The sequence below is a fragment of the Manduca sexta genome, chromosome 1, assembly GCF_014839805.1.
Source record: "Manduca sexta isolate Smith_Timp_Sample1 chromosome 1, JHU_Msex_v1.0, whole genome shotgun sequence".
Taxonomy (NCBI): Eukaryota; Metazoa; Arthropoda; class Insecta; order Lepidoptera; family Sphingidae; genus Manduca; species Manduca sexta.
Window position 1 is genome coordinate 5114907 of NC_051115.1, and position 13662 is coordinate 5128568.

At 37.3% G+C, this 13662-nt stretch overlaps 1 protein-coding gene across 1 annotated transcript in view; it reads right to left on the reverse strand.

Moving 5' to 3' along the window:
• Positions 1-13256, reverse strand: part of LOC115451758 (monocarboxylate transporter 12) — a 45212-nt gene extending 31956 nt beyond the window's left edge. The window contains exon 1 of the mRNA XM_037436519.1: positions 12973-13256. Within this exon, the coding sequence (XP_037292416.1) occupies positions 12973-13005 (33 nt within the window). The 5' untranslated portion in view covers positions 13006-13256. The remainder of the gene's footprint in view (positions 1-12972) is intronic.
• Between the last annotated feature and the right edge of the window lie 406 nt (positions 13257-13662).

A 13662-nucleotide genomic window follows, 5' to 3' on the forward strand; every position in this document is an offset into this window, starting at 1 on the left:
GCTGGTTCCATTGGACCCTTTTTTAGTTTCACGGAGAAAGTGCATTACCACGAACGTCCAGCCTTCGCCGGTCTGGACAGTTATGTTAGAGTCACCGTGCCTTACGACCCCCATCAATATAATCTGCCTATATAGGTGAAGTTGAACCAACATTTTAGTTATTCACTATTGTGCCCGATATGGAAAAAAATATTAAGTATTTAACATTGGTGTTTTGCTATTTCACAATAGATTGAGTAACCAACGCAAGAGCGTGCAATTTTTATATAACAATCTTCCCAATGACGACACTATATATTCAAAAGTAGTGTTTAGAATCATAATCCATAATTCGTATTACATAACATTACGGTTCAAGTTCGAACGGATTCTAAACCTCGAAGCCATAGTAACGCGATTAATATTATAGCTTGGCAAGAAAATTAACCTCGCCATCTTTTTTTTGTGTAAGATCCCGGAGTCAACACTGGGAAAAACCTGCGAATGGAATCTGGCTTAATGACTGCAGGGCCTCAGAGGAAAGTTGGAGGGGGGGTTAGTTGGAAAGGAATCGTGTGGGACAGCATACTGGTTCCCCTTAGCTTAGCGACTGCATGACCTTGGAGGAAAGCGGGAAGAGATAGATGGGAAGGAATTGTGGGGGATCAAAGGAACCGTTTTAGGATGAGCGGATGGAAGGCCAGGAAATATTGGCGTGTCCTCATAGCCCTCAATGTGTACAACCATGAGGTATACACACTGAACCGTGTGCCTAGAACGACAAATGTCCCCCGTGCGGGCACGAGGTGGGAGACCGAGCGCACAAGAATTGCCGAGGAGTGAAACATCGCTATGTTGAATACGGAACGTAAACGCATGTGCTGTCCTTGGACAGGTCTTCAACTGAATGCAAGATGGATGAAGAACGCGTCGGTCGAAGGCGGAGACGGGCTACTTCCCGAGGCAGACCTAGCAATACAGAAAACATGGTATGGTGGAAAGTGAAAGAAAGAAAGAAAGAAAACCGTTTTATTAGTCACAGTCGCATAAACAAACACAATGTACCTTAATTACTAATAATAATATATAATAATAATATCAGCCCTGTATTATATACTTGCCCACTGCTGAGCACGGGCCTCCTCTATTACTGAGAGGAATTAGGCCTTAGTCCACCACGCTGGCCTAGTGCGGATTGGTAGACTTCACACACTTTCGAAATTCCTAGAGAACTTCTCAGATGTGCAGTTTTCCTCACGATGTTTTCCTTCACCGTTAAAGCGAACGACAAATTCACAAAGAATACACACATGATTTTTAGAAGTCAAAGGTGTGTGCCCTTGTGATTTGAACCTGCGGACATTCGTCTTGGCAGTCCGTTCCATACCCAACTAGGCTATCGCCGCTTCTTCTTACACAATATTAAGTTAAAAACAAATAAATAAATGTGTGAGCAAATTTTCATCTCAATTTTTTTCCAATATATCGAAGACAGCAGCCTTCGTAGTCACGGGCAAGGGCGTCACCAAGGAGGGCACAAGGAGCAGCGCCCCCCCCCCCTGAGATTCTAAAAAAGTTGTCAAATATAAAGTAACCAATGTTCTAAGTCTTTTACTTGACTTGCTTGATCCATCACTCCTGTACGTCGAAACTAGAATGTATTCACCAATTCCATTCCTAATATTCCGTACGCTCAATCACGCTCTGTTTGTTAAAGCGGCCGAGAGGGAGTAGGGGAGGAACATGTGCTCTCGACTTAACCTACAATTCATAGTTTTCTCATTCCTCATTGTCCAATCATGTACTAATTTTAATTATGAATAAATATTCTCATAGATACGCCAATAGATGGTGTTGTATAAAAACTATAAATAATTGAATGGCGAAGTCAAGATTCGCTTACCAATATACTTAAGTTTCCAAATTCTATATTATGGTATTTAGGGGACGTTGAATACTCATGTCAACTTGCACCCCCTAGGCCATCGGCTAGCAATGCTCTTGGTCACGGAGAAACTGAGTTTTTGGTGATCCAAAAAGAAAATAGCTACCTATTTAACAATTATATTTTTCATCTCATCTCTCGTCAGTCGACTTTCTATTAAACTCTACTCTATTACAAGACTTTCCCGCCCTCACACCCACCACTACAACTCCTGGAGGATCAGCAGTGGCACGCATGACACCGAGCGGTGAAGCGTCGAGTCTCAGGGAACACTTGTCATTATCCCGCAACGAAATTAATCAAATAGAAAGATACGGAGGAGTTGGAAATAATACCTAAATAATAATATTAATATACCCTACTCTATTACCATCAGATGCAGTGGGGTCACTTTTCCGTAACAAAAAATAGATATAAGACATTGACGTATATTCTATAGACACGAACGTCCATATAAACTATTTGTTCAAAATCTGAACTAAAATGGCAAAACGTCACTGTTATAACCTATTTATTCACTTGAACAAATAATTTTACTTATCTGACTAATATTTTTTATTCAAATCCAGGTTTACAGTTAGACTCGAGTTCTTATATCATGAGCGCTCCGTACACAACCACAAGCTGTTTTGACCATACTAAAGTCAGTTTGAATGGATTGCAGTTCAATTCAGTTGAACACAGTGAATGTTCGGAACGTCAAATCTAGTACGTAGTACATATATATCGATGATATAAAACATATTGTCCTTTATATGCTGAAAGATTGCTATATGTTTGAGTTACTCCAAACACATTTCTCTTTATAGCATCTAAATACCATCGTCAAAGCAACCTATTGATTAAATATCTAGCGACAATATTCAGACTGGCGTAGTGAAGTTCGCGGAATCTGAATTATCATAAATGATTCACAGAACGTCTCATAGAAGCTAGCCACTATGACTAACTAAGCAATGAATCATACTAAGGTATCATGTTATTCTAAATAATATTAGTAACAAATATTATTATTTTTGTCGCTGTACTAATATATAAATTTGCATGCTGTGGTCTCCTATAATTGAAGAAGCACGTCACATTGTTAATTGTACCAATATTACGACATTGTATTTATTATATGCCGTGTATCCTTTGTTGGAGGTCCTTAAATAAATAAATAAATAAACGTTGGAGAGACATGAAGTGTCGCAATATCCGCTATAAACTTTTCAAAAAAAGAAAAAAGAACCACACATTCGTTATGCAATTAATTAATTGCTATTGAAATGTCTTTATTATCAATCCACAATCGAAGTTTTTAAGTCCTACTAATATAATAAATGCGAAAGTTTGTGAGGATGGATGTATGTTTGTTCCTCTTTCAAGAAGAAACTACTAAACGGATTTGGATGTAACTTTACAGTAATATTGGTTATAACACCAGAATAACACATAGGCTACAATTTATAATAATTTTGTGTAATTAGGTCAGAATAACAATACATATCAAGTCGGAAAAAATGTTATCTTGGCGTACGCTGCCTAAACCGTTGGAGTTAGACAAAGATGATGTACGGTAAGATTGTTTGTCTTAAATAGTTCTAAATACCAAGGTCCATAAAGATTTTAAAAAAAAAGTTCTAAATAAAAGTACACGACTGCATATACCTTTTATTTGGAAGCCACTATGACCAAAATAGTGAGCCATAAATATAATTAAATCGGATACGTTTTTTAGCGGGACTTTAATCCCGGAAAACTCCTTCACGCGGGCGAAGCCGCGAGCAAAAGCTAGTTATATATTTAATTCGTACACCCTAATCGATATGGCGGAATACGTAACGACCTTCGCCTGAAATAGAATAAATCAATACACATTGTCTATGATTGAAACGTGTCACACCGAGGATATGTTTTAGTCTCTTTTTGTTTTGTATCCGATATTAGTATTCCTTTTCCATATATATTATAATTCTCTTTGGTATTCCTTTACATTGGAGAATCATCAATAAATAAAAGGCATCAGTGGCGTAGAATTAAATTTTCTAAAATGGAACCCGACAACTTATATTTTATTTTATTGGTGGTAGGTCTCTCATATGTGAGTCCGCCTGGGTAGGTACCACCGCAATGTCTATTTCTGCCGCCACCAGTGACCAGTCACTGTTGTGTTCCGGTTTGAACATTGTAGCCAGTGTAACTACTGTATATAATAATTAGCCGAATACTTCCGGAAACGCCCGATGTCGTCGACTAGGATAGCGGCGCGTAACACTATGCTTAGTTAAAACATTTACTCGATCAGCTGTAAGTAAACACCCGCCATCTTGTCTTTTAATTTAAACTAGGAACCGGTGATGTTTTTGACAGTTATTTAAGCGATTCTCAATCACCTCTTAACGCTAAAACAAGTTTATAAGTAAGACTGATTGTGTTAATACCGGAATAGTGGTCGATGTAATCTTTCCTGGACCAACCTGTGGACATAATTATGAAACAGACCGGCATAATTATGTCGACTAGCGAGCGGTAATCTGTCGTCAGTCGCTGGTGGTAGGATATATTTTATATCCCGGATAGCGACCGTACACAAGGTGTTAAAATCCCAGGGTAGTTTCCGAGCAGCTATCTCAGTGCAACAAGATACCCTGAGGCCGTCCCGTATGCGCCGAAGGTCACCGCGGGTTTTGGTTGGTGCTGGTGGTATACAGGGGTTAGGGACTCGGTCCAATGCTCGCTCGGATGCTATACTCCCGAGTGATATTGGGCCGTAAGCCCGGTGAAACCAAAATAACATTCTACTCCAAGGGTGGTAGCAAAAACGCGAAAAAAAAAACAAAAAAGGATTAAAACCCGCCATAGTGGTCCACGTAAGTGTCGCGTTCCGGGATCAGACTGTGTATATCTGGTTCCAACAGGCCGGCATAATTGTGTTCACTGTCAAGGGGTAATCATCTCTCATCAATCGACCGCACTCCACTTGCCATGAGGTATAGTGGCGTCATTTTGTCATGACCGTCTAAAGCTTTTAAAACCTTACCTTAAACATCTATGAAAATAAAATGTGAACTCAAATAACCTCAATAAGGCGGTCGTCTCTGAAAATTTTCTGTCTCTCTCTAGAGTGAGACAACTATTTTATCTTCAGTTACATATTTTTGTGGCCTCGGTCCTTTTACTTCGTAGATGGAAAAGTTCGGTAGAAGATATTTCATTAAAAAGAAAACATTGATACAATTTCAAAAATAAGGTAATAAAATATACCGTCTCGTTGCTGAGCACAGACCTCTACTATTGAGAGGGATTAGGCCTTAGTCCACCACGCTGTAGTGCGGGCAGACTTCACACACCCTCGAAATTCCTGTAGAGAACTTCTCAGGTATGCAGGTTTCCACACGATGTTTGCCTTCACCGTTAAAGCAAGCGATAATTCACAAAGAATACACACATAACCTTAGAAAATTTAGAGGTTTCTTTGGGTTTTTAAACTGCGGATATTCTTAACAGTCCGTTTCACTTCCAACGAGTCAACGCCGCTTCAATCCATTATTCTTCATTGACGTATATTCTATAGACACGAAAGTTCATATAAATTATTTGTTCATAATCTGAAGTAAAATGGCAAAACGTCACTGTTATAACTTATTTGTTCACTTTAACAACAAATAATTTTACTTATTTGACCAATATTTATATTCACATCCAGGTTTGCACTCAAACTCGCGTTTTTATATTATGAGCGCCACTCCGTACATAAGCAAAAGCATCAATATTGACACCATACTAAAGTCAGTTTGAATGGATTACAGTACAATTCAGTTGAACACAGTGAATGTTCGGCACGCCAAATCTAATACGTAGTACATAATATGTATATCGATGTTATTCTCAGATGTTATTCTCATCATTATACAATATTTCTTTTAATATTCAATAAACAAATTACACGCGAGCGAAGCGGTTAAAAATACTGTTCTATATTTAAAATTGTAAAGTTGAATGCATCCAAAAAATATTAAAAGCAAAGGAAGTTATTAAAAGAGAAAGGTCAAAGGTCTCCTGGAACTATTAATGTATTGAATGGATACAAAATTGCTTTCATAGCGTTTTCATATCTGCCTAGTAACGTTTTAATATTTAGTTAAATTGAAATCTTTTGTATTTTTTTCAGATAATGGTCAAAGATCTCGATGTAATAGGCTTATGAATTATTTTTTGGGCCGTTAAGTGTTTTGTTTTGATAGAAAAGTATTTATAACGATTAATTGGTGCCTCTTTTATAAAACAGATTTTAGAAAATAACTAAAAAATTGTCAAATACAAAAACTTGCCGTGCAAGTACGTTATATGTGATGTATAAAAAAACATACTTACATACTTAGAAAAACAGTTTCTTTATAAATGCTTTTTTTTTATTTTTTACCCTAAGCCAAGCTACTTTCGGCTTAATAGACACTTTGGTTTCTAAAGTGTAAGCCAAATTCAAAATTTAAAACTAAATCATAATATGAGTTGAACAACACTCTCCATCGATCCTCATTCCTATTTTTAATTCCTTTGTTTAAGACTAGGAAATGGCGGACTAGGTTGAATGGCTGAGAACCTTAGCCTTCTCATTTTAAAGATAAATAGAAATTATCGTATTTAAAAAGATAATCATTCGAAATTCAAATTGATATCAATCATCAAAAATTACAATTCGAAATCCAAATCGTTCTGTTCTTGATATGCATTCGAAATTCAAATCTAATAATAATCATGACTCCAATATTATAACTCTCTTTCTCATTATAATAACTAATTTATCTACTATTCCTTCAGTGCAATAATCTATATTTTACATTAGATGGCACCAACTGCACCGTTATTGATCTAAAAAGAGGTCACGATCAATACTGCCAGACGGAATCGGTACACAACTGTATTCCGAGAAGGGAACTTAATAAATCACGCTTCGTTGGCTATTCAAAAGCATTTATCCTAAGATGTTTTAATTACACTGTTTTTATGTGCAATTTTGTTAGTCTATGACGTGTCTATTTGTAAAACGTCATTGCATTTATCAACGTTAATTGACAGAAGACAAAGATGTCATTTTACTTCTTACTATAATATTAATATTTACAAATAATCACTAAGTACATAGTATAAAACAAAGTCGCTTTCTCTGTCCCTATGTCCCTTTGTATGCTTAAATCTTTAAAACTACGCAACGGATTTTGATGCGGTTTTTTTTAATAGATTCAAGAGGAAGGTTTATATATGTATAATAACATCCATTAAATAGAGGAGAAATACTGTTATTTTGTTATGTTATACCCGTGCGAAGCCAGAGCGGGCCGCTATGTTTTTATATACAACGTTCACAGTTTTTCTGTAGTGTACTTAGTATCAGCATTGCACCCGTGCGAAGCCGGGGCGGGTTGCTAGTAAACCTATATAAAACAAAGTCTCTCGCCAACACCATTTTTAAAAATGCGATAAACTACTGCCGAATGAATTCCGATGAAAATTTGTATTGAGATATTTTTTTGTTTTGTGTATCGGATCTCGCAGTCAATATCGGAAGAAACCTGTGATGGGAATACTGCAATCCCTCGGTCTAGCAACTACAGGGTCCTGGAGGAAAGTAGAGAGGTGATAGCTAGTAACGGAAGAATAAAACTCGGGCAGAGTTTCAGTTATCACTGTTTAAGACAGTATGACTAAAAAATAGCATGACTGGCTTTTATTGACGCTCTGCCCACTCCATGGCTGCAGGACTCGGCGGCAGGGGAACGTCAATATAATATAGGATTTGGCGGGGCATCGTCTGTCACAACCGTAACACTAGGAAGAAAATGAGGGGGAAGGATAAGGAAACCTCTTAGGATGGGAATAGGGAAGAAATCCAGGAAATATTCGCCCTTATAGGCCTCAATGTGTACAACCATGAGGTATACACACTGAACTGTGTGCCTAGAGAGATAAATGTCCCTCCGTGCGGGCGAGCATGTGGAGACCGAGCGAATAAGAATTGCCTCGGAGAAGGCATGAAGATAGTTATAAGGAATTTTGAGGGTGTGTGAAGTCTACCCGCACTACAGCGTGGTAGACTAAAGCCTAATCCCTCTCAGTAGAGGAGGCCCAGCAGTGGGACAGTAAATAAACAGAGCTAATATTATCTATTATAAAATGTAAAATGTAGAAGTTCTTTTTAATGGCTGTTATAACATTTATATTATATTGTATTCCTCAGTTATTCGCGGTTAAGCTAAGTATGCAATTTTCTCAAGCAATGTTGTGTACATCTTTAATCGGTGCAAGTATTAGTTATTAAGCCTGTGTAAAGTATATTAGATTGTTGAATATATGTACTGTTGATGTTCCATATAGTAAAGAAATATTATAGAGATTCAAGATCTCGAAAACCCAGCTCTAATTTCCTCCACAAAACCCCGTTAAAATACCAAAAATGTACGCAAGCGACCTAGATCACAATGCACCAAATGTATTTAGGTCATCGGACGATCTAGTTTTGCTAGGTCGTATCCGAAGGCTATTGCATGAGTCTAATGCTGCATATTGGTTAAAATATTACACACGTTACCCGAAGGGGTAGGCAGGGACGATTCTAGTTCCACTTTTGGTCTTTAAGTCCTTTCTATGATAAGAAGTGACTATAAATTAAGGTCTAATTTCAAATTTCAAAGAAGAAAAACCTAATATTAATTTCGACCCGGGATTTGAAATTAAAACAGATGTAGATATTTACACAGGATCAAAATTAACATTTAAAAAACAAATAATAAATAAGCTTAATCAGATCACATAGATGAAGCGGCGATAGCCTAGTTGGGTGTGGAACGGACTGCCAAGACGAATGTCCGCAGGTTCAAATCCCAAGGGCACGCACCTCTGACTTTTCTAAAAAAATCATGTGTGTGTATTCTTTGTGAATTTATCCCTCGCTTTAACGGTGAAGGAAAATATCGTGAGGAAACCTGCACATCTGAGAAGTTCTCTATAGGTATTTCGAAGGTGTGTGAAGTCTACCAACCCGCACTAGGCCAGTGTGGTGGACTAAGGCCTAATCCCTCTCAGTAGTAGGGGAGGCCCGTGCTCAGCAGTGGGCAAGTATATAATACAGGGCTGATTTTATTATTATTTTAGATCACATAGTATGATTGTATAACACACGTTTTAAACATAGCTACGGTTATAATCATTTATAATATTCTTTACATAATACGTGGAAATTGCTGTGGTTGTTGCATTAGCTAATTTAATTTATATAAAGTTACACTATTAAGTTATATTTTATTGTAACAATGTTATTTTCCCAAATAAATAAATAAGACAGCGCGATAGTCATACCACGCACGTAATAGAACTATAGTCAGTAATCACAAATATCGGGATAGAGACTTCCGACCTCACACCCACTACAACTCCTGTGAGGATCAGCAGCGGCACGCGTGACACCGAGCGGTGAAGCTCGCCGAGTCTCAGGGAACACTTGTCATTATCCCGCAACGAAAATAATCAAATAGAAAGATAGGGAGTTGGAAATATTAATTGTCCACTTCTCTCCATAGCAAAGCGGGAGACAAAATAATTAACTAAGGAGGCGTTTTAACCTTAAGGATAGGGACGTTTACAACTAGATAAGCTAGTTTTCTGTATATATAAAAATGAATCCCTATTTCCCTTGGTCACGCCATCACGCGTGAAAGGCTGGACCGATTTCAATAATTTTTTTTTTGTTGTTTGTTATTGTCAGGAGAAGGTTCTTATGAAAGAAAAAATTCAAAAAATTGCGCGGAAAATTAGAACATTTAAGAAAGCTTAACCAAAATATGAATTTTATATAACTGTCAATTGTTTGAAATAACTGTCAGCGATTGACAGAATGCGCGCTGCAAATTCATAGTTAAGACGGGATAACGTTTGTCGGGTTAGCTAGTAAAAATATGTAATATGAGCCCTGTATTATATACTGTCCCACTGATACACGGGCCTCCACTGAGAGGGATTATTGTCCACCACGCTGTAGTGCGGGCAGACTTCACACATCTTCAAAATTCTTATAGAGAACTTCTCAGGTACGCAGGTTTCAAAGCAAGCAAACTAATTAGCGATTATTATTTAAACTTGTAGAAAGGTATTATTACCTACAGTTAATCAGGCTTGTACGTTTCGTAAGTTGTTAAGTAATATTGTGTAATATTACAATAAACCAATAACACAAATGTTTCAAAGTTTGTTTTCTTTGAACTTTATTGCGTCACTCTTACCATTCTTAGAAAATGAGAAAAAAGCGTATTTCCATCGAAACAAAACAATTTCACGGAAGTTTCAAAGACTTTACTGCCTTTGGTCACGGAGAGACTGAGGTGTTGGTGGTCTGAAAAGTCAGTTAAAATATCTACCTTTTTATTTTATTGCTTTGAATGACGAGACGAGCTTGCCGTTCGCCTGATGGTAAGCAATACCTATAAACAGTAGAAACACCGACACCTTGAGTTGCAAAGTGTTTGGTATTCCACTGTACTCGCCATCCTGAGACATGAGATGTTAATTATTATGTCCAGTAGTTACACTGGCTAAAATGTCCTTCAAACCGGAACACAACAGTGACTACACGCTGCTGGCGGTAGAAATAAACATTGCGGTGGTACCTACCCAGACGGACCTACCACCTACATTTTATGTAACTACTAGCTTTCGCCCGCAGCTTCGCCCGCGTGGATTTCGGACTTCAAAAATGGAGGAGGTGCTCAATTTGTCGGGATGTTTTTTTAATGTATGGTGGTATGCAGGTGGTCCTCTACAGATTTATTATAAGTATAGATAGATTAATAATGTTAGCTTTTTTAATTAGGGTTGACTGAGAGTGTTTTAAACGTAAGAGTAGACAAATATAATGAGAAAGCTTCGAACTGCTAAGCTATCGGGAGTTACAGGTGTTATTGTGAGTCAACCATAAAAGATAGACATATGCTGTCGTAGGATATTTTTTATATAATTTTAAGGAGAACATTTCCGTCATACATGACTTCTGTGTAGCTTTAACCATTAAGGTTGCACACGCGACGGAAGCTTAAAAAATGGACTAACTTCTCAGTGGATACAATACGGCGATAGCCTAGTTGGGTGCGGAACGGACTGCCAAGACGAATGTTCGCAGATTCAAATCCCAAGGGCACACACCTATGACTTTTCTAAAATCATGTGTGTATTCTTTTTGAATTTATCGTTCGCTTTAACGGTGAAGGAAAACATCGTGAGGAAACCTGCACATCTGAGAAGTTCTCTATAGGAATTTCGAAGGTGTGTGAAGTCTACCAATCCGCACTAGGCCAGCGTGATGGACTAAGGCCTAATCCCTCTCAGTAGTAGAGGAGGCCCGTGGTCAGCAGTGGGCAAGTATATAATACAGGGCTGATATTATATTAATATTAGTGGATACAATTATGAAATATAGGAACCGAATACTCACAGGCTCATCCCGGAACGCACACTTCGACCACTACTATCTAAACACATTCATTTCAATACATAATGAACTTCAAGACACTGTGAGCTCATTCTGCGTAGATCGGACCACCAACAGCTAAAATTTTAAAAAGTTGTATAATTGTAAAATGTAGGAAGATATTGTAACTTTGACTTTGCAGATGAACAACACCTCAGTCCCCCCTGTGACCATAAAGGCTGCTAAGTCTTCGAAACGTCGAGAGAAAACTAAAATATAAAAAACCGCGATGAAATCCGAAAAGTAATTTAATTCTAACGTAACGGAGTTATTATTATTTTTTTTATTTCCAATACTATAATCTTGAGAGGGATGAATTATGTATCAAATAGCGGACCCTCGCGCCCCCCGTTCACCCTATGTGAGACACAGTTTTTATATGTTAAAATAAAATGCTTTATTCATCGCGTTGGCGAACATAGTTGCACTTATGATAAGTCAAGGAACATGAGAACATTTAATTATTACTTAATTAAATTAGCCTATATAAACAAAGATAATTTATATTGAAAGTAAAATAAATGAAAAAATAGTAAACAAAGAAGCCAGCTCGGGCTGGCAGGGAAAGAAATAAAATGATGTTAAAGATAATAAAGCCTATTTCGAATCACAAGAAAAAAGAAATAATATGTATTAAGGCATTCTTAGCCCTGTTGGTTAACAAAGCCCAAGTCCCTGCCAGTCTATTTATACACACCTACATCACACCAGAGGCACACAGGTGTACAACTATCAGAATCAGCGCACTTCCTTCCGCCCTAGATGGCGCCCCGATCGCCATGACGTACTCAAATTGCAACATAACTGAAATATATTGACGAATTTATAAATATTATCTTGCCTGAGTTAAGCAATGATTCCAAATATTAGTTTCACAATAAACCGCATTTAAATACCTATTAAAATCTAAAAATTAATAATGCAATTCATAGTTGAATATTTGGATGTTACAGGAGTTAATTTTGAGGTAGGCTATAGTTCTAAAATTAGTAGCGACTTTGCTTATAATGCCAAAGGGATCTTTGCGTAGGCACCTGCATAGGTTGCTAAGATTATTAACTATTTTTAACTTACAACATTTAAGATAAATCTATAGATATAAATATCTATTTTTAAGTCCACCTCAGAGATTTAAAGAGAAATTTATAGAAAGTTATTATAGCTCTTACGGTCATAAATAAACCAACAATTACGACGAAAAATCAAAAAAACATTAATCCCAGCAAAAGCAAATATTAGTACTATCAGACTACTGAAAACGGGAATGCTCTTGCGGGAGAATTTAGGCCTCAGTCCACCACGACGGCTCGATTACGAAGAAATCTCAGGAACGTAGGTTTCCTCACCTAAAAACCTTACCTAACAAAAATAAACGTATGTGTATATTTAAAGTCCTAACTAGAGAAAAGGCGTATAGATTACTATGATATCTATCTACTGGACTTTGAGTATACGTTAAAGGCCAAAATATAAACTCACCTGATTAGAGTACTATGATGTCTATCTACTGGACTTTAAGTATACTTTAAAGGCCAAAATATAGACTCACCTGATTAAAATTAAACTCTCGTGGCAAAGACATGTTTCAATATCCGGCGGTAATGATTTGATGTGTACTTGGTTTTCGGATTCCGTGGAGCCGAGGTGAGCACTTCGATCAGGAACGGCTTCAGCCGCTGTATACATTGGTTTCGCTTTAACTATATCTCCTTTTGAAGCCGTTTTGTCAAACTCCAAACGCTTATTACAAAATAATTCGGTATTATTTCACGGCATAAGCATTTTCTCGCGACGTGCCTGTGATATTGGCACCGGTATGAACCGATGATAGAGTTTGACTAAATTAATTGTTTCGGAGTCTGCGCGGTTTGCCGATCAATAGGTAACTCTTATGTTGGTAGTAGATTGTGCCAACTTAATGCAAATGTATTTGGCTTGGAAATCGACCTAGGCATCTCGGCTTGGTTCGGATTGAACTACCTACCTAATTTATATTTTAATATTTTTATGTAGGTATGTATTTTTTGTATATTATGCATATATGTACGTACTACCTTATGCTTGCGGCTTAGCCCGCGTGACGGAGTTTTCGGGGATACATTTTTTTCCGACTAGATATGTATCGTTATATTATGACCAAATTACACAAAATTAATAAATTGTAGTCTGTGTTATTCTGATGTATAACCAGTATTACTGTAAAGTTTCATCCAAATCCGTTTAGTCGTTATTTCGTGAA